Genomic DNA, 26622 nt, shown 5'->3' on the forward strand with positions numbered 1-26622 from the left:
TGACTGATTATATGTGGGGTTTTTTTGCCATATGTTTTATTAACTAAACTAGACAAAAAAAATAAGTTATTCGTGCTATAACTTAAAGCAACAAAAATCTAATATTTTGTATTTATAATATGATTAATTTCATAATGAAAACATTTTGTAGGTATATTGAAAATATTTTAGGTATATTGTCCTTGTACTTTTGACTATATAAAGTAAAAGCCTCCATTCTATTGCAAAACAAAAAGGAACTGGGAATGGAGACAGTGTCGGTATATAGATCATTCAGAAATGGCAGAATGTTGATAATTACTGAAGGTGGATATCCTGAGGGGTCGTCCTGCTTTACTTTATGTATTTTCAAAACAAAGAGTTAAAATCATGAAAGCCTCACTTATTGTTGAATGCAATGTGCACTGTACGCTAAGTTCCTGGGGGGCTCCGACTCTGTTTTTCTCTTGACCTCTTGTTTGTAGTTTTTTTTTAGTCACCAAAATAACGTCTTCCAGTCCTTTAGCTTCCAATAGCCTCTTCCCTAAATGTCAAGTTCTACCAGTACGCACTTACACAGGAAAGTGCCTGACAGTGTTTTAAGAGGATAAATGTAAATCACCAGCTTTTGAAGTCAGAGGTTCTGGGAAATATCAAAATATTGTTGCTTTCCCCCCCTTAAACCAATAAAACCCAGAGAATCAGATAGAATTTGGAGCTTTGTTTATTTTGAATTCTATTCACGTCAGCCTCGTGATTCTGAAATGCAATTTTCACTGATTTTTACTAAGTAAGGAAGGAGTCTTTATTCTCCCTTGGGTTCTGTGGGGGTGATGAGACATCACCTGTGGTCACGTCCAGGCTCAAAATCTCTATCCAGATGATTACATCCTCTGTGAGAAGCTGCGCTCCATTCAGCAAATGTTTATTCATCGTCTACTATGCTCTAGAAACTACTATGTAGGGTACTGGGACACGTTTCCCCTACCCTCAGGGAACCTACTCTAGGGAGGGGACACAGAAATAAGGATTCCTGTATACCGTTATAAGTGCAAAGATAGAGACAAACACGGGGTGTGATCAAGCCCAGAGGAGAGCGATTTGTGACAACATAAAGGCATCTTAAGAAGACATACCTGAGTTACCTTGAAGGATAAGAGGAGTTAGCTACATGCAGAAAAGAGAAAAGGGTATCTAGGGAGAGACGCCAGCTTCAGAAAAAGCATAGAGCAGTGAGACAGCAATGGCATATGGGGAGAACTAGAGCAGTCTGTTATTCTTAGAGCATTAAAGTACTGTGCACAGGGTAACATATGAGGCTGAAGAAGAGTCATGAAGACAGAGGTCATTCCCAGCCTGAGGAGCTTGGATTGGTGCATTAGGGGAGTCATTGATGAGTGAACAGGGAACAACTGTAAACAGCTAGCTCGTATTGCAGATACAACATGCTGGTGCCAGTGTGGATAATGGAGTTGAAAGGGGCAAAATTAATAAATGAGACCATAAGAGTTACTGAAATAAAACCCAGCGAAGAATAATGAGACAGAACTAAGCAATAGATGGTTAGAAGCTGAGGGAGCTAGTTCAAACTCATACACAGGAGGTAACATTGCTAGAGTCAGAAGAATTGATGGTTACCACTAGTTTTCTGTTTTGGGTGACTGGGTAGTGTCACTTACTGTGAGAATATGGAAGGAAAAAAATTCTTAGGCTGAAATTGGAGAAGCACTCTTTGGAAGAGGTTGTGTTTTTGGTAACTGGGCTATTACAATGTTTGGATATATCATTCTTAAGTTCGTATAAGAGATACGGAGACTTACTTAGGTTTTAGAGTCATCAACATACAAGTTCAAGTAAAATCACAAAAAGATGAGGTCACCAAGGCAATGCATGTTGACTAAGAAGGACAAAAGGTCAAGGTCACAACCAGGGATCACCCAAGTCTAAGATGCTATGAGAAAGAACCTACAAGAATGACAAAGAAGCAATACTTAAAGAGGTGGAAACTGACCAAAACTCACTTCTGTGTTTCTCTGTTACTCTCACACTACTACCACACTCACAAAACTTCTAATACCAGATGTGTGGGGATTTTTGCCCCTACTAAGCAATTTTCTGAGACAGCAGCTGGGTGTCCTACAGTTTACCTTAATTTTGACACCATCTATCCAGAGATAGTGTCAATCCACCAGGACTCAGTTGCACAGGACTGGCCCCTCCTTCCACTTCATCCACCAATCCCAAATCCAAGTTGTTCCATATACTCTGACCAACTGGCTCTAAATTGGAGGTTCCGATGACCTCCTCCTCAAGTTCGATTAATTTTCTAGAGTGGGTCACAACTCAGGAAAACAGTTTATCTACTAGATTACCAGGGTTTTGTTTTTGTTTTTAATATGTATAAAAGCACATAACTAAGGAATAGCCAGAAAGAAGAGATGCATAGGTTGAGGTATATGAGAAAGGGCGTCTATGCCCTCCCCAAGCATGCCAGTCTCCCAGCCCGTCCACACGTCCACCAACTTGGAAGCTCCCAGAACCCCTTACTTGGAAAGATTTTTATGAAGGCTTCATCATATAGCCATGCTCGGTCATTAACTCAATTTCCAGCCACGTCTGGAGAATGAGGAGTAGGGCTGAAAGTTCCAAGCTTTTAATCATGGCTTGGTTTTTCTGGTGACCCATCCAGCAGCCCACACAGAGTCACCTCATCAGCACAAAAGACATACCCATTACCCAGGGAATTCCAAGGGATTTAGTAGCTGGGCGCCAGGAACCAGGGTCAGAGACCAATACACGTTTTTCTTATTTCACAGAAACCCAAGAGAGTTAGGTGGGGTCACAGACCTGAAATGAATGAAGCTGCAAGGAGAGTGCCACCTGAGGAAAGAGATAATAATCCCTACGTTTTGCAGGATTGTAAGAGTTTCAGATAAAAAGCATTAAGCACCCTGTCTAGTGCCTGACACACAGCACATCCTCATACCTGGTAGCCATCACCATCCCCTTCCTCAACAACAGCAACATTGGAGAAGGTGGCAGGGGATAAGATCAGGAACACAAATGGAGGGATAACTTAAAAAAAAAAGGGACACCTTAGCCTCCGAAACCGGAAGGAAGCATTTCTTCCGGAAGTTTTTCTAAGTAGAAAACATCAAGAGAAGACATGCAACACTTATTGGCATGTACTATGCCCCTGGCACAATGCCAGATAATTAGAAATGTTTGCCCATGAACTCCTTAATACAGTTCTTCAAGGTTCATAAAGCAAGCATTAGGATTTCCTTCTTTGCAGGTGAAGAAATGACTCAGGGCATAAGTTTTTTTCCAAGGTCATATAGTTAATGAGTCAAGACTGGAACCCAGGTTCGCTTAACCAACGTGTGTGTGTGTGTGTGTGTGTGTGTGTGTGTGTATTTGTATATATAGATATACAAATATATATGCATATATACATATATGCATACATATATATATATATATATATATTTGTATACCTCATGTTTCTTCTAATGCACCTGGCAGATTAGAAAAGCCTCTCATCTAACCTTGTTTACCACACTTATCTTGGTTCAATGGGCAAAACCAGAAGAGGAAAAAAATATCAAAACAAATGAAAGATTTATTCTGGCTTCCATAAAGCTGGATAATGGTTAGATAATAAAATAACAAAAGTCTTTGGCCTCAAGCATCAAAATATGAGAAACAAAGCATGGAATTAAAAAAAATTTTTATTTTGGTGTTAGAAGGAAGAGGAATGGGTAAATCACATACCCAGAATTTGTAAGGTGATAGAAGTGGAATAAAAACAGGAACCACAAGTGTGAAGAAACCTACAATAATGTTTTCAATCAAGAGACTGTCCTCATCTAGGCATGTGGGTCTTGAGAGTTTGCAAGGAAAGGTTTTAAAGCCAAATATTGGTGAAACCGAGGGACCTGTAAGCAGCAAACAATTATAGCATAAAGAAAATGAAAATGTTGGCAAGAGACATAACACCAGCAAAACCAAGCAAGAAACATCAACTCTGAGGAGTCATTTCAACAAGTATGACAATTAAAATTTAAATGAGAAACCTGATGGTATTTTTCAGGTTTGGCAGTGAACACCCTTTCTGGAATATAGTTTTACAAAGTTACCACACCTTGGTTAGTAATGACAACACTGAGTAATTTGATTTCATCAATGGCAGTAGAATACACATTTAGGAGATTAAGAATTGTGAAATAGCATACAGTGCCGAAGGACACTGGTGTGCCATGAATGGGTTATAAGTGCCCAGTGATGTTTAACTAGAGATGCTTACCCAGATATATGAAGTCAGACAACTAAGTTCGCGAACTCATCCTAGAAAAAGTGCTACATACCTCACTGCTGAATATCACCATGGCCACCTTCAAAGCACTCCCTTTGGGAAGCGATGCGCCAACACCAGCACCTAGCCCACCTTTCAAGGCAATGTTGGAACTCTTTTTCTGGAATGGCCATCGGAGCTGTCATTGTATTACCCTTGATGTCCTGAATGTCATCCAAATGTCTTCCTTTCAATATTTCCTTCATTTTCCAGTAAAGAAAGAAGTCATTGGGGGGTCAGATCAGGTGAGTAGGGAGGGTGCTCCAATACAATTATTTGTTTACTGGCTAAAAACTCCCTCACAGACGGTGCCCTGTGAGCTGGTGCATTGTCGTGATTCAAGAGCCATGAATTGTTGGTGAAAAGTTCAGGTCTCTAATTTTTTCACGCAGCCTTTTCAGCACTTCTAAATAGTAAACGTGGTTAACTGTTTGTCCAGTTGGTACAAATTAATAATGAATAATCGCTCTGATATCAAAAAAGGTTAGCAACATCGTTGCAACAAGTCTGGGAATTTAATTGTCAGACCTTAATTGTCATAACCAAAAGAACTCGCCTAGGACAGCAGGAGCTTCTGGGTCTGTATCTTCCGTCACAATAACCTAACCCACTTACTGGATTTTGCATTTGTCATGACATGAAAAGGCTGGGAAGCACAGACATACACACAAACAGAGGTGTTGTCATTGTAAATAGGACTTGATGAATAGGTCAACTTTATAGGGCCTGCTTATAACTATTTCCTGGTCATCGGTCTTTGAGATCACCTCAACTACAAAGTTAATTAAGAATGTCCTTCCATGAGGGCCCAAGGCTACTGTCACTCACATGTGACCAGGTTCAAATCTTGGCTTCACCCCACTAGAAGGTGGTTAGCACAGGTCTTAGTTACCTACTCATGGACCTAACTAGTTTAGATCAAGTCCTGACTACATTCCTGGGGCATAGGATCCAGCTGTGTCCACCTGGTGACACATAAGCCCACTCTATCATCTTATGTTCTGCCCTCCTCTCTCCTGTTTGTGGGGAAGGGGACTGACTGACTAGCTGGGGCAGGGACACCTCTAGATGAAACATGAAAGCATCAGAGATTTGTGTTGTCGATGTCCCCATAGAGCTTACCAGGAGCAACACGGGGGTTTGGGTTAGAAATCCATAAGGCCAACCATCTCAGAAATCTCACATTTATTACATGCCCACATTCCACCCTATGGGGGCCTCCCAACAGGGTGATGATGGTCAAGCACATGTGATTGTAACTGGCCACCGGCCCTTGACATTGGCATCCAACCTCTAGATGTAGCAAGTGCATCTGGAGATTTCAGGTTGCTGATCTAGCCCACAAAAAAGAGAACTTGACTTTCTACTTCAGGAATGAAATCTCCAAAACAGAGAATGCCCAGACCAGTACCACCGTCCATGGTTTTGCCCTGTTTCTAGCTGATTGTGTCAGTCTCACAAAATGACTTTAACAGTACAACACCCATTTGCTGCATGGCCACACTGATGGAGACCAAAGCAAGAGACAAACTTCTTTCCTCCATCTGCAAAGCCGTTACCTTGATGAATGGGCATTCGATTATATGGCCAGATTCTCCCTTTCGCTAAACTGGAGAATGACACTTCACTGTGTATACCTAAAATATTCAAATCTATTTTTGAAGTGCATAAAGTACTTAAACAGAGATGGAATAATTATGTATTCATTGAATATTTGAATTCTTTAAAGAAAGGCCTGCATATAACAGAAATTCGGCTGTACTGAACTGATATTTCAGAAACACAGTGCCTCACAAAATATTTTCCCCACTCTAATGACAGAGACAATACAGCAGTTCATAAACCATGGCCTGAAATTTGACAATATTTTCTCCTCAAGATCCTGACTGTGAAATAGCCCTTTGCCACTGCTCGTACCACACCCACACAGGGTTCCCTTGGCAAATACTGTTTGGGTCCAGGAAAGCTCAATCTTTCCCCTTTTGCAAGTTGAGCAGAAAATTGTCCTCCTGGCTTGTGCTTGGAGTACCATCATCCATCTCAGCTGCTTTCCTCTTTATGATCTCTGTGCTGATGATCGAAAACTACATCCCTAGTCCTGATCTCGTTTCTGAGCTCAAGTCTCAATGTCGGATGGAATAAAAGTTGCCTGAGAACAAAATTATTGCTACCTCTGCCATATTTTACTTAAAGGAGACAAAAGCAAGTGCTTTTCTGCTCCCAAGCCAGGAAGGAAAAGGCTGACTCTCCATGCCTCTGGCAGTTCTGGGCTGGATAGGACAGTGCCTGAACCTTAGTGTAGGGGAAGGTGTTGAAGATGCTTTGGAAAGGTAATTGGGAACTATGAAGAGATAAAAGGCTGTGCTGCATGGAGTGAGGGGAACAGACTTTCCCAGAAGAGCCTGCAGGAAGGACCCAGAAAACAGTGAAAGATGCGTCTTAAAGAACAAAGAGATGGCTGAGCAATCTGGTGGCGAGGCAGACAAGCAAGGAGGGTGGGAAACAACTGATCTGATGTAAACCTTCCAATTCCCCAGAACTTCAAGCTTACTAAATAAATGTCTTCCACAAATAATTGCTGTTGTTGATGATGTTATCAATAACATACTTCTCTGTTCCTCACCTGGGACAATATAGAAGAAAAAGACGTGAGCGCAAGGAGATCATCGGTCTGTGAAACAAAGTCAGTGGAAGTGGAAATTCAGACTGATGAGCAGAAAACAATCTGCAAGCCTGCTTCCCTACCACCAGCTCTGTCATCCAGAATCCCAGAGACTGGAAGATGCTGTGGACCTCCTACTGTGTGCGGGTTAGGTTCCCTATAATTTCATTGGAATCCCAAAACCAATTGCCTCAGCCGCTTTCCACGTTATTATACCAATACAGTCAACTGCCCACTTCAACATCGTCACCTGGATGTCTCACAAATGCCTTGTAATCAGTCTCAGAACTAAACTAACAGTCTTGTCCCCAAGCCTGTCCATTTCCTATCTTGCTAAAAGGCACCAATACATGCCTAGGTGGGTGCCATCCTGGCCTCCTGCCTAGCCTTTGTCCTCACATCTCGTTAGTCATCAAGTTGTGTAGATTCTAACACTTTCTCTGCTTTCTCTATTCCTCTTCCTCCAATGCCCAAATCATTGCCGTAGCTTACAACCTGACTATCTACAGCCACTCTTTCCTTCATCCAATCTAGTTCCCACCCCACCCCAAGAAGTACTACACTACCATATTTTCTAGTAAAAAATATATTCTGACAATGGGTTCCATCCATACAATTGAACTGGTGGGGAACCTGGACTTATTCCTTTCTGGTGAGCATCCCTTTCAGGAGAAAGGAAAAAGAACAAAAGAAAACTTGGTTACATGCTCTCCTGATAATATTCCCTTATTCATAGACTACACTCTCTAGTTGTCATCTCTAAGTAGAAAATCTCTTGTGCTTTGTTTACTGGAAAATACCTTTTATTTCAACCCATCCTTAAGAAATAGGTTTTCTGGATATATAACAATTGGTGTGGAGTCCCTCCCTCCCTCCCTTACTCCATCCCTCTATCTACACCGTCCTTCTCTCTCTCCCCCAGCATTTTGAAGACATTATCAAACTAAACACACATTTTCCAATTACTTTAACTAAAAATATGCTTGGAATAATGCTGTCCATTTGAAAAAGCATAATCCTTATTTTTATATGAGAAGTAGCATCAATGCTGAACATCCATTGCTTTTTAGTAGAGGGTAATGACATTATGTGTGGTACATTTGACCTCAAGGCACAGACAGCTTCTTAACTAGATTCACTGAAATCACAAGGGTCTAAAACTCATGACACTTTAAAAATGTCTTATGAAGAACATTGATTAAGTTTCAATTATCAGGACCACAAACGATTATGAAAATTAAAATGAAATATTCATAGAATTCGAGGAGTGTTAGATCTTATCTGAAGCATTCTATGACATATTTGATAAGTCGAAAACACCTCTAGTGATCGTCAACTCCCTCACTGTTCACAACTGAACTCTAAGAAAGTGCAGCCTACACTTAATTCCCTACAAGTTTCCTCCCATTTCTGCTCTACCTTCCAGAAGCCCCAGCAAGAAGCCTACAATTTCATCCGGATCACAACCCTCCCAGTACTCAAAGAACATGTCTTACTTGTATTTGCATCTTACTGCAAACAAACAAAAAATAGAGACACCTTGCTTATACAAGTGTGACATCACTTTGTGCATTTCCCAGAACAACTGGTCTGTCCTCTGGATATTCTCATCAATAGCTGAAATCTCTCAGACCCGGCCCCAAACCCTTCAGGAAAGTGAAATATAATTGAAGTCTTTTATACATTATTCAAAGTCCTACTTCTAAACAGTTTGCCTACCCTTGACCTTCACACCTAAACTAACAAAATACAGCCACTTTCACTCTGCTGTCCACTGAAGACCCGACTTACACATGCTCTTCAACATCAGTCCGACCAGGTGAGATTTCTGTGCTTTGATACATTCAACACACCTGAGTTTTTTTCCTCCCAGTACATATGGCTTTCCATATGTCTGATGTTAATTTCTTTGGAAGTAATTAACACATACATGAATGTAATCATATGTAGATTTATGCACATGACCTTCACATTTTTCATGTGACATTTTCAAATTCACAGATTCAAGAGCTTCTGAGAACACCATCATCTAAAATCTTTTTCATTTCCTCTATATAAGGTGGAAGAATCAATACCAGAGGTTGGAATCATTTGAAATAATGAAAGAATTTCATTTAATGAAATAGTATTATTGTTTGAGGCATTCCAAGAATACTGCACTATTCCTTCTTCCTTAATCTTAAACCTCTTTCCTAAATAATAGACTATTTCTGATCTTTAAAAATCTCACCTCCATTTCTATGCTTGCGTTCAATGTGGTAACGGGTTCAAGCAAACGTAGTCCCCGAATGTCAGACCACTAGACGCCTAGAGGCTGTGTGTACCGTGGATAAAGCAGTGGCCTGCTACTTCAGAGCCCTAGGTCCTGGTCACAGACCACCCAACTTAATACACAGGCACGTAACTTTTCTGAGCCCATATTCTTCCCTACAAAATGGGGACACATATTGCCGCTATGTCTCATAAAGCTTCCTTGTTGTGCTGTAGAGAATTATCTAAGCATACGGACTCCTTTAAGTCTTACGAGCAGGATTTTCTATAGAGCTAACATCTATTGAGGGTTTATCATGTGTCATGAACACACATTTTTGAGCATTATTTCTTTTCAGTTTCATAGCAACCTTATGAGTTTGGTTCTATTTTTCCTCCACTTTGCAAGGAAAGTGAAGCTCAGAGAGGTTGGCCACTTTGCCTAAGGCGCCACAGCTGCCAGAGGAGGAGCTGGCAGTGGAAGCAGGGTTTTTCTTACTCTAGAGACTCTTAACCATTATATTAGATTGGTGCAAATGTAATTGCGGTTTAAAAGGTTAAAAATTGCAAAAACTGCCATTACTTTTACACCAACCTAATACAACAGTCACATGCCACTTGGCGGTGTCAGTGTCAATGCACATTAGCTCCCCTTTCGTCCCCCAATGTATGTATCGACTTACTGTCTTAGTCCCGTTTCTCCAGGAGCAGACACTGAAAGGAAGGCCGGCATGCATGTGTGCACGTGACCATACAGGCAGCACTCTCTAGGAACTCTGCTGGGGGTGGAGCACAGCTTGGGGAAGGGTGGGAAACCCAGAAGGACAGACTCCCGGGGAACGTCTCCAACAGGGTAGCTTTGGCCAGTTCCCACAGAGAATTGTGGGGTGTGAGTTATGCCTCAGAATTGTCTTGACCTCAGCTAAAGGATTGGGGCTTGTGTGGTCCAGCACCAGCCAGTCACTGGTCAAGAGCTAAGTGTTTGTGTGTAGGGGGTGGAGCGAGGGGCATACACCCCCGGGGGCGTCCAGCTTCCTATTCAATCAAGCAAAGGAGGTTTAAAGTGGGTTCTAGTGGTCAACAGGAATCAGCAAGAAAGGATTCAAGGAGGGCACAAAAACAGTACAAAGGATATAAAGGGATCCAAGGCCAGACCCTGGCATTGTCTGCACAGACCATTGGTCTGACTTCTCTGTGGATGACACCCGCTCTTTGATCAACTGGGTCTCCTCAGTCTTCAAGGGAACTGGCTGAGACTGTGTCTCATTAAACGGCATTTCTGAACATCAGACAATGTGACCGAATCTTAAATTCCATTGGTAATGTTCGGAATTGTTATTCCTTGCATGGCCGATCAGTGCTCACAGTGTGGCTGGTTTGAAACAGAGAAACACCAGAACTCCGCTTGGGGACTTTGGTGTCCTGGCCAGAAGACAATGGGAGGTGGGCTCTGAGCCCGGCTGGACTCTCCATGAGCAAAGGCCCCTCCTCCAGTACGGGCTGAAGGAGCAAAGGAACAGAAGGGTGGAAGTCAGGGGGCTCTTGGCTCTAACTGGGGATATCTCACTGCACGAATCATCTAGACACAGCCTGTACTTTCTAGGTTCTCCATCTGCATTTCTATAATCCCCACACAAGTGGTGCTGCTTGCATCCAACCTTGGCCTTGATGTTTTGTGTTTTTTTTTTTTTAATTAAGGCATAACACTTTGGCCATTGGATAAATGGCGGTTCTGGCCATTCGGTTGAGGGTTAGGAGAGCCGAAGCTTGTACTGTTTTAGTATTGATCTCTCTTTTTACTAGTAATTCTATGTGAAATTTAAACGTTGGCAACATAAGGCCACTAAATTAATTTAAGTGAATTTCACTTTCACTGTACATTAGTGAAATCTTTATTTTTATTCCTTAGGGTATTCGGTTGGAAGGAGGTATAATACACAAATTATACACATAAGAGATTTCTATATTACATTTTGTTCTATGAAATTAATTCTATAATTATGTACCAATCTCCCCAAAGTTACACTCCCTTTCTAGTGTGTAGCAAATTTTGCCAAAGAAATATCTGTTCAAATCTAGAAATTGATTTTGTAGTGAATATTTGCATTTGGTGTGTTGAAGAGAAGTACCTGAAGGATTCCTAAGGTATTAGAACATACTCATCAGAAGTTTCGTTATGTTTGGTGATCGCATTAGTCTACTTTGCCGTGAAAATGATCACTGTCAAATGAAACTTTAAGAAAAACAACTCTGAAAGTTCATTTAGGAATGACAGAGGACATAGTTAAATGCCCAGTTAGAACCCACTTCAGAAATAAGCAGTTCCCAGTTGGCATCACAGTGTGTTCCCAAACAGTAAATTACTAAGCAAACCTCCCTCACAGAATAAGATCACAAGTACACACCAAAAAAATTTTCGTTCTGCCTTTGGTGCCTACTGTATTCAAATTTGTGAGCAGAAGGACATACTTACATTTACATATGTCATAAATAATAATTAAAACCACCACAAAATAGCTGAAATATGTGTATTCCGTCCAATAAAAATTATATTCTAAATTAAGTCCTATGATAAGAGCACACTGATGACACAAGTTATATGTGTGACGGGTGTCCCCTGCACAATGCAATTGGAGTAGGGACGGTGGGGTTTCTTGTCTTAAAACTAACATATCCATTTCAACCAACATTAAATAACTCATTAACATCTTTTTTGTCTTCTGAAAATTTACAAAATTTTTTGAGGGAATGAGTTAGATGGTTTAAGTCTCTGTAAAGAGTGTCCAAATGGTCCTCTTTCTCTTTCCATACATTTCCAGTTATGAAGCAGACACTCTTGAATGCATCCCACATTCCTTTGAGGTCCACCAAGGAGAGAAAATTGTCAACAAATGTGTGTTGCGGATGATGAGGGTGGTGGTTTTTGCCCTGGGGAGCATGATTACATAAGAAGCAAACCTCTCTCCTGTTTCCCCGCCAGCCAGCTGCTCCAAAGCACCAAAGCCCTGCAATGGCCCCAGGAAAACAGGAACTCATATTTCTTGGGTTATCCTTGCTCTTTCACTGCCAGCCAGACCTGCCCACACACTCCAGTCAGTCTCTGCTGCCCTACTAAGCATGACTGGGGAAGTGCACACCACATTCTCTCTATGGAAACTAGTCAGACCTGTGACTTTCACAAAAACCAAAGTGCAGGCATCCATGCTTCCCTCTACCTTCTCTGCATTTTCCTGACAAGAGTTAATATCACAAGGGACCTACTCTATACAAAAAAAAAAAAAAATGCCCTTTATGTCTTTTGTGTCTATTCAAGGTTTTGAACAGAAGAATATATTCAAAAAAATAGAACATCATGATATGATATAAAACAGAACATATGTAGTCATTAAAATCAAATGCATAATGATTCTCCCACATGCCCACAATCTAGTATGCATAAAAATATTATGACTACTATGACTCCAATGTGTTTGTTTTCTTAATATATGACTAGGAAAAAAAGACTAAAATGACAGACACTGAAATGTCACAAATGGTTATGACTGAGCAGTGGAATTATGGGTGATTTGCTTTATTCTTTCTCACTATACATTGTCATTTTACATTCCAAATTTGCTACAGTACAATTATAAAGAGTACATTTTAAAAAACATAATTTCATAGCTGTTAAATATAAATTACACATGACCCTTAACAACTTTCCCACTATTTATAAGTTTGCAAACACACGTAATAGTACCCTTAACATTTTCTTAGGAAACCGAGAAGTCAATTAACAGGTGAGTCGATTGGACTCCACAGGGACTATCTGAATACCTCTTGTGAAAATTGCTAAGTCAAGAGCATATGTGAGAATGGATATGTCATCATCACCTATAAAAGGAGTATGAAGAAGAGCCTTGTTCTTGCTTTTGTTTGTAATAAATGAGGCTTGAAACTGGAAACAGATGCCTATGTAGAAAATTACTGAGTGTCAGCAGGTGAACTTATACTTTGTATTACCCCCCTCTCATCCCCCGCCAACTGTAATAAAGCTCAAACTAACATGCGTCAGTCTCCTGGAATTTCACCGCTTGAACACTGTTTTTGTTACTTACAAGGAACAATATGTGATAAAGAAGATGGTTTTTTTATGCCAGGGGGGTAGGTAGAGAAGGAAGAGTATCACTTGGAACAGTTGGAGAGCACCTAGAAAGATTCTCTCAACATTCCAAAATACCTTGAACACCTCACTAAAATCTAAGAGATCTGTAGAACATTCCTGTTTTGTTATATTAAGCTGTCTGACCTTGTTCACGTTGCATAATCTCCCTAAGTTTCAATTTCCTCTTCCATAACCTCATCTACTAGGAAAAAATGCTGTTAAGTCTCAAAAAAGACCATGAAACAAAAAGTAAAACTATAGATGGTTTCTTATTTTTCACTGCTTAGACATTGAGTTTAACAAACTCCTCCTTTAAAATGCAGATATGCTGGTCAGAGTTCAGTCCATGAGCGATTCACACACTAGAGTGAACCACTTTAAACAGGTGACACATCACACCCTTCTGTCATGAGGGTCATGCCTTATAGGGGAGATCGATGATTTGAGAGCACGGGTACTCCAGAGAAGGGCACTTGGGGATGGGGTACTAGAGTGATGACGTCAGGATTCTAGAAGGTAGCATGAAACACCCAGACAATGGGGGAAGGAATCCACTAGAGCACAAGTTCTCATCCCAAGGGATTTTGCTCCCATCCTCCAGGGGACATACGATAATGTCTAGAGATTTTTTTGGTTGTCGTAACTGAGATGGGGATGCCACTGACATCTGGTAGAGAGAAGCCAGGAATGCTGTTAAACAGCATACAATGAACAGGACAGTCCCCACAACAAAGAGCTATCCTGTCCTAAATGTCAACAGTGCTAAGTTGAGAATACCTTCTCTAGAGATAAGAAAGCTGGGGAAAGACAGTGAGGCAAGCAAATTCAAGACAAAATTCACCTACTCTGCGAATCCCGTTAAGATTCCAGTTGGCACTGACTACTGGTCCATTAGACCAAAAAATATTCTCCTAAGCTTATTAGTTGCCAACTAGTTTTAAATCATAGATTTAGGTTGACAGAAATCTGGTTTCTGAATTTTTTATCTTGTTTTTAAATTAAAAGAACCCCATCTGTTTGTTAGGTGGAATGATACTCTATGGTCATCTTATTAATGGAAAGTGAGACCATAATTTTAGGGTGTCCATGAAAGATTATACTACAATGTGCTAAAAAATGCTAAACATGTTCAGGAATCTCGTGCAATATGTATTTCCCTTTATCTGCACTGTCTCTCATCAGTAGAAAAAAAAAGAATAGAAATTATCACAAGAATTATGAAAGAAAAAATATGGCTTATTTCCTATGACTCTAAGTGGTTTAACAGCGTTATCAAAGAACGTGAAAACTATATCCTTAAAAATAACCTCACACTCCACTTTCAAGTACTGAACACCAAAAAGTCCAGGCAAATTAACTGGCTCATCCTTGAATTCACAGTGGCTTCACAGGAGATCACTGGTATGCTGGACCATCATTGAAGAAATGATGCAAAGGGCTGAATAATCGTGCAAAGTATTTTCTGCTAAGAGCGCAGGAATGTATTTTTACATATCAGAAGATGGAGGGAAACGGAAACTCTTTCATTTCAGTCAAGTGACTGCATTGTGATGCGATGTGACCCATGACTGATTTTAACACAGCAGCAATCAGACTATGAAGCTTCTTTTCAGAACCCCCATGGGGACCACGGTTCAGTAATTCTGAGGAAATGAATCACAAGAAGCAGTGGTGAGCTGTCAAAACATCTGTTTGCAAAGCCCAAGGGGGGAAGAACACTACTGGCTTCCATGGCTGGATCACAAGGCACAGAGACCGTATGCCAGCGCAGGCAACTCTGTGGCAATCCATCCGCAATGACTGAATTTGGACATCCTCTACGGGCAGAGCCAAGGTACCCGGGGAAAGGAAAGATGACTGAGAGCGAACGCAAAATGGAAAAAGAGACCCAGTGGGTTATGTCAATTTCCATTAGTGCGCACGGTGAGCACACAGTAAATACCTGCAGGTTGGCAAAGTACCTGATGGCATTTCTCAGCCCTTGGGACCACCTTCCCTTGATAGGTTTATGGGCTGAATGAGCCTGAGAGAGGGCCACACAGTTCTCTTGCGAGGAAAGAATGTCAGAGCCAGATTAAAGGGTGGTTCAACCAGGCAACTGTCTCCTCTTGCCCACAGTGCCTTTATGTAAATGAGACACCCCTCTTCCGGGTAGGCCCACCCTCAACATTTGCAGCTCTGGGCAGGAACGCATATGGAGGCACACATAGACACATCTAAATATGCAAAAGCTCCAAATTGAGCTAATAATCTGTTCAAATTTAGGAAGTTTAGATTCCTCCGAGTCCCCCCCACCACGATGGGGAATGGAGGAGCTAGCGCCCAGGGGTGCCGCAGCCTGCCTCTCTTCCCGACTCATCCTCAGGCCTACTGGACAGCTTGGGAATCTCAGCTCTGTCCACTTCCCCTTTGCAAACAAACTCACCTGGCCACCTTTGCTGAGGCCTATCCTTAGGAGCCTGGAAGTAGGCAAAGAATTCCAGGGTCCCAGGTACCCAGCGCTTGGTCTAAGACAGAAGCTGGTTAATTTTTGCTATAAAGAGGCAATCTTTGAGTAAATATTTTAGGCTTTGTAGGCCATATTATGTCTGCCACCGCTATTCAACTCTGCCGTTATTGCACAGAAATAGTCACAGATCATGTGTAAGTGAATGAGTGTGAATATGTTCCAAACAAAACCTTTGTTTGCCAACAGCAGGGATGACCACAGGCCATTGTTTGCTGGTGCCAGGTTTAGAAGACACGAGAATATGGGCTCAAGAGCATACATCCCCTTTGGTCCTGCAAATACCCTGAACCATGGGAAGAGGCATGCCTGGAGGGCAACCAACATGGACCTTCTAGAACCGTTCAGTACAAGAGCCACCAGCCATATGTGGCAACAGAGTACGTGAAATACAGTGACTGGTCCAAATTGAGATGTGCTCTCTGTGCAAAATACCCATAAGATTTCAAAGACTTAGTACAAAAACTGCAAAATATCTTACTAATTTTATATTTTTTAGATATTAAAATGAGATATCTGTGGTAAAATGTTCTTAAAATTAATTCTACCTGATTTTTTAAACATTTTCAATGTTGCTACAAGAAAATTTCAATTTACACATATGTTTACACCTGTGTCTCAGAAGTGTGGATGGCAATATACTTCTACTGGGCAGCACTGCTCTGGGTGTGAACCCCCTTTGTTGCTGGTCCCAAGACTGCACTGCTGCCGTGTCCAGAGTGAGAAGGCAGAACTAGACTGGACTGCAGCCCCATGCTTATGTCACCTGCTCTGCCCTGGTCTGACAACAAAATGTAGCTTGTTGTCATAGGGGCGTGGAGTGAACATCTCCCTGATGAATCAGAACGAGAGCACCAGTTCACTTAGTTGTCCAAAGGGGTACACACTTGTCCCTTGGGGCCCCGAAGGGAGGTGGAACTACCCCTCCCCCAGCCAAGGGGATTACACAGGGACACTCCTGAGCTGGAGGACCAGACTCTGACTGACAGCCAACCCACCTAATCACATGCAGCTACTGGGTACACTTCCTTTCTTTGAAAGAAGGAATGCAGCATGTAAAAACAAACAAACAAAAACAGAGAAAAAGTGCCCTAGAACATGGACAGCTGTTTCTACCTGCTGCCCACTCTGGTATCAGGAATCAATGGCCACATAGCTACTGGAATAAATGCTTGTCTTGATCTTCACCTACCCACACAGTTTTGGAGAATAGCTTTCATGAACAGAATAACCTAGGTGCATTTCCCCCAGCTGAAGAACCTTTAGTATGCCATATAGTGAAAAGAAAATCTCCCACTTTGGAATAAAAACAGCCATATACAGGTGTCCCTGAGTCTTCCTTCCAAATTATTGGTATGCTAACAACCAGCAAGATGTTTGTACCCCAAATTTGCTAACCAAACTGAAAGTCTGCACACCTATGCACGCAGATGCACGAATGTGTTCGTCTAACAGTAAATAATTTGGTCATTTTGGGTATACATGCTTTGTGTCATGCAGAAATCTACTGTGGGTTGTTAAGAGTATTTTGGGGGATGTTTGAGGGAAATCATTTGGAGTTTTTGGATGAGTTGGGAATGAATTATTTTCTTCTTTTTAAATTAAAGTAATAATACACTCTTTGTATCAAAACTCACCACCCAATATGTTTTTCAGAAGAGGTTGGTATTGAATAAAAGTACAGGATCAGGGAGCGGAAAGAACCATTAATTTCATTAGAAATGAGATGATCATTTATTTTATTAGAAATGTCTAGGTGATTTGAATAGCAGATTAGCCATGTGGGTCAGTACAATCTTCTTAATTACAAACTGAAAATACTAATTCCTTTGAAATATAGATACATTCACATTCAGTCAGAATCCCCGGGTCAGGTAACAGTGGTAAAGCAACTACTGAAAGGTTAAATGAACTGTGAGAGGAGGCCATTGAGTGCCAGACAAATCCTGGCAATTTCTTTTTTGTCTATTGGCTGGCTCCCACTGAGCAATTCTGAGTCACCCTTCAGATGCCTTACACTCACTCACCAGAGTAGCAGCTCCAGCAAGGGGTCAGGTTCCCTCTGATAACAATAGAAAGATAGTTCTGTGCAAGATTTGGAAGTGTGGTTTCACTGCAAAATATCAAATGTCGGGGTTTGGCAGAATCACTTTCATACGCACAGGTTACAAAGCTGGAAATGACAAACAAGGTACATTTGCTGCTTGTGTGTGGGACAGAGGCTGCCCTGGCACCTCTATGGTGGTGCTTTTCCGGGACTGTGGTTATGCCAGAAAGAAAGATGACAGGACCTTGCTGGGCAGTGGGAAGGTTGGGCTAGAGCAGTGGTTCTCAACCCTGGCATGTGCACTGGATTCACCTGGAAAGCTTAAAAAAAATTACGCCACCTGGGACCTACCTTCAGAGATTCCAGTGTAACTGGTCTAGGGTACAATCTGGGGACTGGAATCGTTTGAAAGCTCCCCAGGTTGATTCTAATGTGCAGCATTACGGGGATACTATTCAATGAAAGTGCAATATATCATGACTACCATGACAACCTTTTGATGCATGGCCACAGTCTGCCCAAAGGGAAGGAACTGGAAACTCAGCCACTAGGATCAGATACCTAGGGGCTTAAGCTTTGCCCATAACTGGAACATCGGGAGTGGTCCAGGGTCACTAAGCCTAGAAGAATCATCTAACTCAGGGTTTCTCAACCTTGGCACTACCAGACTGCAATTTTAGACCGGATCATTCTTTGTGGTGGGGGCCGTCCTGTGCACTATGGGATGTTTAGCAGCATCCCTGGCCTCCACCCACTACATACCAGTAGGGTCACCCCACCCCCTAGTCAAGATACCCAAAATGTCTCCAGGGACAAAACTACTCCCAATTGAGAACCATTAACCTTGATGGAATCTATATATAGCATAGGGCCCCTTCACTTCAGGCACCAGAGGCCTCAGAAGTAATCACAAGAGGGCAGGAGTCAGAATAAAAAGAGGCCCTACCCTAAGCTGTCGGAATATTTATATGGAGTGCTCTGAAGATCTTGGGCCCTGTTGAGGGGGAGCGGGGGGAGGTATGGGCCAAGGTGCTTGCAGGAGGCCAAAACACCTGCAGTAGCACATCTGGTCTGAACAAAGTCCAGTCTGCAATGGCCTGAAACTATAAATTACACAAAGGAACTGGAAGTTAAATGAGTAATTTGACATGCTCGGAGGCCTCTGTCTAGGCAGTACAGAGATGCTGGTCCACATGCATCTCCACCTCCAACTTTTCATGTAATTGTACCTATTCCAGGGCCCTCTGAGGATTCTCATAGATGGCACAAAAGTGACCCACTTGGACAAGAGCTGAGTCAGTCCTGTTCCAATTCGAGATCAAAACAGATAAATCTCCCCAATGTAACAAATCAAATACCATTTTGGTACACTGCCTTTGGTGCACTGCTAAATGTTTGTAATTCCTCTTATTGCCAGCTTTTTAAAAGTTATTCCTAATGTTAGAAAATTCCCAGGAACTTAAAGAAAATCAAGGATCCTATTGGGTTTTATTATGAAAGTCCTCCCTGCCGAAATATTAAAATCTCTGATTGCTGTATTCATATTGTCTCTTGCTTCTGTCTTAAGAGAGAAATATAGCTATCACAGTCTTTGAATTTATAGGAGTTTCTACTCTCATATGAAATTTATACTCCAATGAAACATTACCCTTTGGGAAGGTGCCCATTTCATAATAACTCACAAACATCAGCAGGTATAACCAGACCAAAAAGAAAGATGACAGGATACAGAAAAATAAAACATTGCTTTGATCAATATTTCAAACACCTATGGCATGACTAGTTCAGTAAGTATACAAATGAGTCTGTCAAACCCAGCTCCATTATTGGACACCCCTGCTGTTCTCATCACATTGTTCATCTTGATCTAAAACAAAAAATCTAATAACAAAAAACAACTTATCTTTTGTTTTGTGATATGCAAATTGAGAAAATAAAGTGTGATGACCTGAACTAATGACAGTGTGGAGAGGGGGGATAAAAGAGCTTGTGCATTTATGGAACTTAAAATCACGTGAAGTCAGGGTTGAGGACACGGCTCAAGGGTGAGCATCCAAAAATTTATCCAACAATAAACTTTCCAACTAAAATGGTAGACATTGACTAGTATCTGTGCTCTCTCATCCACAGCACTTTGCTAGACTGCACTGACTAGCGCCCCCTGCAGGTACTGGGGACACATGCTTGCATTCTGGCCAACTGTGTTGGCAGTGCCACATATTAGCCTGGCCCTAAACTTGTGACATCCACCAGGTTCACTCTCTCTTCCCCCTCCAGTGGGTACTACGACACCCTAGAAGATGGTCAGCCCCTAGACCAGGGGTTGCCAAACGTTTCCCTGAAAAGGGCAGGTAGAAAAAATATTTAGACTTTGCAGGCCATATAGTCTCTGTCACAACCTTTCAAACCTACCCTTGTAGCACAAAAGCAGCCACAGACAATAAGTAAACAAATGAGCATGGCTGTATTTGGATGGTAGACACAGACATTTGAATTGCATATAATTTTCCCGAGTCACTAAATACTATTCTTTTTATTATTTTTAAACCATTCAAACATTGGGAAAATATAAAAACCATACTTGGCCCACAGGCCATAGTTTGCCCCCCCTAGACTGAAAGATGCTAAGCCCCTCCTCCCCACATCCCCTACCCTACCAACCCCTGTGTTGGACAATGACAAAAGTAAGAAATACGTTTTATTGTGTTAAGTCTCTGAGTGTGTTTCAGCAGTTGGAATACTCTAATACGTAAGCAATTGCAGAATCTTGACCATCGTGAAAAGAAGGAGATCATATAAACTGTTTCAGAAATAAAGGGTTTCCTTGGAGATACACTAATGCTCCCATCTGAGTCCTTGTGACGAGTTTCAGCATCCAGATTTCCGTGAACTTAAAGATTTATTTACAGTTTTTAAGCAAGCAGACTTTCATGTTTTCCTCCCCTCGCTCTTTTTAACATTTGTCAAGGATAATCTGATGGGAAAACTCCCTGAGTGTTTTGGAGACAAACCCTGCCAGTCACCGATTCGAAATGACAGATACCTGAGAACAGAAATGGTACTTGCCTCAAAGAAAGAAGGTACAACTTCATTCTAGGCAATGGCCTTGATTCCAACTTGATGTGATGAAGGGATCGCATGTAACTGATATACAATGACATATACTAATAACTCATTTTCTTATCTGCAGATAGAATCACACGAGTCCATTTCATGTAATATAGAAAATACTCTACTTAAATTATTATTATTCCACATCTGAAAAATACTCCAAACAGACACTGTAATTAAGCCCCTACCATTCCCAATTTTACAGACGTTATAATTGCATTTAAGGACAGTAAAAGTGCAAAGAAAGGATTAATTAATAAATTTGAAGATTTGAAGATTATTATATTTTATTATCTTCGAGCATCCACATACTTTTTTTCAAGAGGAATTCTTTTTAAAAATAAAATTTAATGACTTTTTTATTATACTGAGTTTTTAAACATGTAAACTTTATATTTGAGATGTAAAGAGATATGAAACTAACTCAATATGATAAAGTACAAATGTATCATGATTGAATAATAATTACACTTATTAATTACATATTGTGACAGATAATAGTGACCCTTAACCTTTTTTAGAAAAATTTTATCAACAGTTTATAGCAGACTATAGATCACTTTCTTAAAGGGCTAATTTTGTACTGCCAGGGATGGCAAATTTTTTTGTGTTTTTCTTGGTAAAGGGACAAATAATAAATAGTTTGGACTTTCTGGGTCATTCTATCTCTGTGGCAATTATTCACCTCTGCAGTTGCAGTGTATAGGCAGCCATAGACAATGTGTAAATGAATGTCTGTGCCAGTAATCCAATAAAACTTTATTTGCAAAAACAGGCTCCTGCCCTAACTGTAGTTTGTCACCTGTTGTAGTGGTTCCCAGTGGTAACCTAAATGTCCTTCAATAGATGACTGGATAAAGGAGATGTGGTACATATACACAAAAGAATACTACTCTGCTATAAGAAAAGATGAAATACCGTGTTTCCCCGAAAATAAGACCTAGCCGGACAATCAGCTCTAATGCGTCTTTTGGAGCAAAAATTAATATAAGACCCGGTCCTATATTACATTATAATACATTACATTATATTATATTATATTATAAAGACCTGGTCTTATAGTAAAATAAGACTGGGTCTTATATTAATTTTTGCTCCAAAAGATGCATTAGACCTGATTGTCCTGCTAGGGCTCATTTTTGGGGAAACACAGTAGGGCCATTTGCGACAATATGGATGGGTCTTGAAATTATTATGCTAAGCTAAATAAGTCAGACAGAAAAAGTCGAGAACCATCTGACTTCACTCATATGTGAGATATAAAACTGAAAGCAACAAAGGAATAAGACAAACAAAGAAAGAAACAAAAACTGATAGGCACAGACAATAGTTTAGTGGTTACCAGAAGGTAAAGGGGGAGGGGAAATAAAAGAGGGTAAAAGGGGTCAAATATATGGTGAACTGACTCTGGGTGGTGAATACACAACGTGATATATAAATGATGTAATACAGAATTGCACACTTGAAACCTACGTAATTTTACCAACCATTGTCACTCCAAGAAATTTTAATTAAAAAAAGTAGTTTCCTCACTTTTTAAAACATTGGTATTTAGGAAGGAAATTCTAAGGACTATCATTATTAAGAATATAATATATTCCAAATATAATAATTAGGACTATATAATATTATTATAATAATATATTATTATATATAATACTATAATAATAATATTATTATATAATATAATAATCGAATATAATTTGGACTAGAAGGGTAATCCTTTCTTTCCTTACCAGTTTCTGGAAATGGTCGGTCAAGCTAAACCGCTTTCCAAAAATGGACTTTCAAAAAGATTTATATATAAATGTGGATTTTTTTTTTGTTACTGATTTTAGTTTTAAGATTAAATGAAGTATCCATTCAACTATCAATTTACAGGAAATACAAAGAACAAAGAAACCTGTTAAGCCCTACCATGAAACTGAAATCAGCCAAGTCCAGACTGTGTAGAAATTCTACAGAATAAATGACTCAGGCTCTTTAAAAAACATATTATAAGAGAAAGAGAGAGAGAGAGAGAGAGAGAGAGAGAGAGAGGAACCTATCTCTCTTAAAAGACACATCAATCACCTGCAATGTGTAGGCCTTATATGGATTCTAACTTACATCAACAAATTACAAAACAATATATTTTGGACAACTGTAAATTTGAACACTAAATGCACAGTTGATATTAAATAATCATTGTTAATATTTAGGTGCAATTAAAAAAACATGAAGCTTATTGAGAATCAACTAGATCTGGGTAAATAAAAACCTTTGGAGCAAATGCCAAGAAGAAAGTGGTAGGAGAAAATGTTTTAATAAAAAATTTTCCAGAAATCCTCAGGAGTAATATCTAAATATAGTGCTTCTTTATAAATTTGTGGTCAAGAAGGAAAGTCATATAATGCAAAAGTAAATAAATATGTTGCTACCAAGAATGAAATAGAATTTAATTGGCAAGTAAATATGGAAGATATTTGTTCAAATGCTAACAGCACTAATAAAACACATGAAGTCTGATTGCCAACATGAAATCTGGTATGAAATCATCTTTTTCTGGCAGACATTTCATTCATGATTAGGATAAATTGAGCATGTCTGAACACGCCAAATCATCTATTTTCTGATACAGCTGTAAAATAAATATGAAAAAAGAACAGTTGCTCTAAAATTTAGCTATATACATTATAAAAATGATGCAAAAATGTATTTCTTACAAATAAGGACAAACTTTAAAAAATAATTTTTAGGGGGTGGCCAGTTAGCTCAGTTGGTTAGAGTGTGGTACTAATAATACCAAGGTTGCCGGTTCGATCCCTGCATGGGCCACTGTGAGCTACGCCCTCCTTAAAAAATAATAATAATAATAATTTTTATTCTATTAAACACAGTCTGTTACCATCACAGGAAAGATTATGCATAAGAAATATCCTCATATGCACTAACTTTAGGAAATAAATTTAAACCCTTGTGTTTTCGTGTGTGTAGAATAAGGTTTCTCACTGAGGGCTCAGAAGAGGAGGGTAAAGAAAATGACAAGGGCTGAAGAAGCACCCAATGATTCAGTTCTTGAAAACAAGTCTCTTCAAGAAAATGAAGAAGAGGAGATTGGAAACCTAGAGCTTGCCTGGGATATGCTGGATTTAGCAAAGATCGTTTTTAAAAGGCAAGAAACAAAAGAAGCTCAGCTTTATGCTGCACAGGCACATCCTAAACTTGGAGAAGTTAGTGGTGAATCTGGGAATTACGTCCAAGCTGTGGAGGAGTTCCAGGCTCGCCTAAATCTCCAAGAGCAGTATCTGGACGCCCATGATTGTCTCCTTGCAGAGACCCACTACCAGCTGGGCTTGGCCCATGGGTATAGAGCTCAGCATGATGACACTGTGGCACAGGTCAGCAAATCTATTGAAGTCATTGAGAAGAGAATGGCTGTACTAAATGAGCAGATGAAGGAAGCTGAAGGCTCAACTACTGAATATGAAAAAGAAATTGAGGAGCTAAAGAAACTGCTACCTGAAATTCGAGAGAAGATAGAAGATGCAAAAGCGTCCCAGTGTAGTGAGAATATAGCCGAATTGGCTCTGAAGGCAACTCTACTTCAGGTTTCACTTCTAGGGGAGGAGACACTTCAGTCTCCATGATTGCCAGTAGAAGGCAAACAGATGGTGCCTCCTCATCAAATTGTGTGACCATATTTCCCACCTTGTCAGAAAGAAGAGGAAACCAGAGGAAGAGAGCCCCCGGAAAGATGATGCAAAGAAAGCCAAACAAGAGCTGGAGGGGAATGGAGGTAGTGGGGATGCAGTCTCCTGTGGAGATGAAGTTTCGGAAAACATGGAGGAGGAGCCTGAGAAAGCCAGGCAGCCATGGAGGGGACAGTGGAGGCTGGAGCTGCAGTTGAAAGCACTGCATGTTAAGAGGGTTGCAGAGCCTTCCTCCCAAGGGAAAGTATTTTGTATACAATGTATTTTTTCACTTTGGGGGGATTCTTTTTGTACAACTTCAATAAAGATTGTAAGCAAAGAGAAAAAAAGAATAAGGTTTCTCAACCTTGGCATTATTGATATTTGGGGCAGGATAATTCTTTGTTGTGGGCGCTGTCCTGTGAATTGTAGGATGTTTAATACCATTCCTAGCCTTTCCTCTCTACATGCCAGTAGCAGCACCCTAGCCAGTTGTGACAACCCAAAAATGTCTCCAGAAATGGCCCAGTGTCCCCTGGAGACAAAATCACCCCCAGTGGAGAATGACTAGCAAAGATCAATTACTGTCTTCAATTCCAAAAGAAGTTACTATCCATCAACACTGCAATATGTTAGGACCTACAGGCTTACACAAACCAGTGATATTCCCTAAGTCATGAATATGGCAGGATATTGGCTTTCAGATTTCTAATTTATACCTAAGCTTGTTGTCAAACATTCTTTCTGATCAGACTCTTAGAACATATTTAATTTGGGAATTATTTCAGGCTCCAGTGGTACCAATCAAAGGAAAATAAAAGTCCCTTAAACATGTGGATTTATCTTTCCCAAATATTCCAATGATTTACAGAAAAACATGCGACAGCAATACAAGGGCAGAGTCTCAAGTGCATTTCAAGGAAAAAAAATCATAAACTGCCCAAGAAGGTGACTGTGAACACTATTCGCTCAGGATTCATGACTTAAATTTAAAGCATGTAATTCTACTTTTCAAATAAAATAATTTTTTTCACTGTAAATTTTTCATTTACATAGAAAATTTTCACAGAGAAATATAAAAGACATTTGTGAGGGTTTTCTTTTTCTTTTTGCCTAATTTCCAAATGTAAAAATTAGTTTTAAATTATTACCTACTCTTTCGTTTCTACCTGTCTCTGATTTTTAAAAAACTTAGTTTCTTCCTTAAGTTTATTATTATATTTTTGTATCATGATTATAAAAGTTACACATTTCGGTTGCGGATACGTGGACGTCTGTTTGAGCATAAAAGTCCAAAGAATGCTCAAACAGACATCCACGTATCTGCAACCGAAATGTGTAACCTTTTAAAAATAAAGATACTTTTAAAATATCTTTACTGAATATACAGTTTTTGATAAATATGTACACACCTATTCTTATTCACTGCTTTTCTAATGCCATAATTTTTCTTTTTGTTTGTCTCTTTCTGATAAAAAGTCATGTTCTTTGTATGATCCTACTTTTAATTTCAAATATATGCACTGAGAAATGGCTCTAGATAAAATATAATACTGGATAAAAAGTACAATAATGAATGCTAGATATAAAATACTATACTGAAATCTAAACACTGCCTTTTAATCTTATAAAGCAGCTAAATAGAACTAATTACTTCATTTGTTATGTGTGCCAAAAAACCTGAACTTTTTCCCCATTTTTTTTCTGATATTGAGCATGCATGAATTTTGATATCTCAAAAAAAAATTCAGTTATCTAATGGTGAACCAAAAATCACGTTGTCCTGCAAGAAAAAAATAAAACTACCCCAAATCATTAGTAACTTTGGCCTCTTTATTGGTATGATCATACAGAATTTGGAAGACCTCTCTTCCCACAAGAAAGGCACGGGGAAAGAC

At 40.0% G+C, this 26622-nt stretch overlaps 2 protein-coding genes and 1 non-coding gene across 8 annotated transcripts in view; 2 read left to right on the top strand and 1 right to left on the bottom strand.

Moving 5' to 3' along the window:
* FRMPD4 (FERM and PDZ domain containing 4) overlaps nt 1–26622 on the bottom strand; it is a 746993-nt gene that overhangs the window by 397954 nt on the left and 322417 nt on the right. The window lies entirely within an intron of this gene.
* Nucleotides 15186–24958, top strand: LOC117024839 (nuclear autoantigenic sperm protein-like). The gene is given in 7 exon segments (XM_033110436.1): nt 15186–15312; nt 15655–15880; nt 24030–24081; nt 24083–24632; nt 24635–24730; nt 24733–24888; nt 24891–24958. Coding segments are annotated over 7 exon segments (1275 nt in total).
* TRNAI-AAU (transfer RNA isoleucine (anticodon AAU)) lies at nt 23797–23870 on the top strand. The gene has a single exon. It is a non-coding gene; the product is annotated as a tRNA-Ile (tRNA).

The sequence above is a fragment of the Rhinolophus ferrumequinum genome, chromosome X (assembly GCF_004115265.2).
Source record: "Rhinolophus ferrumequinum isolate MPI-CBG mRhiFer1 chromosome X, mRhiFer1_v1.p, whole genome shotgun sequence".
Lineage (NCBI taxonomy): Eukaryota > Metazoa > Chordata > Mammalia > Chiroptera > Rhinolophidae > Rhinolophus > Rhinolophus ferrumequinum.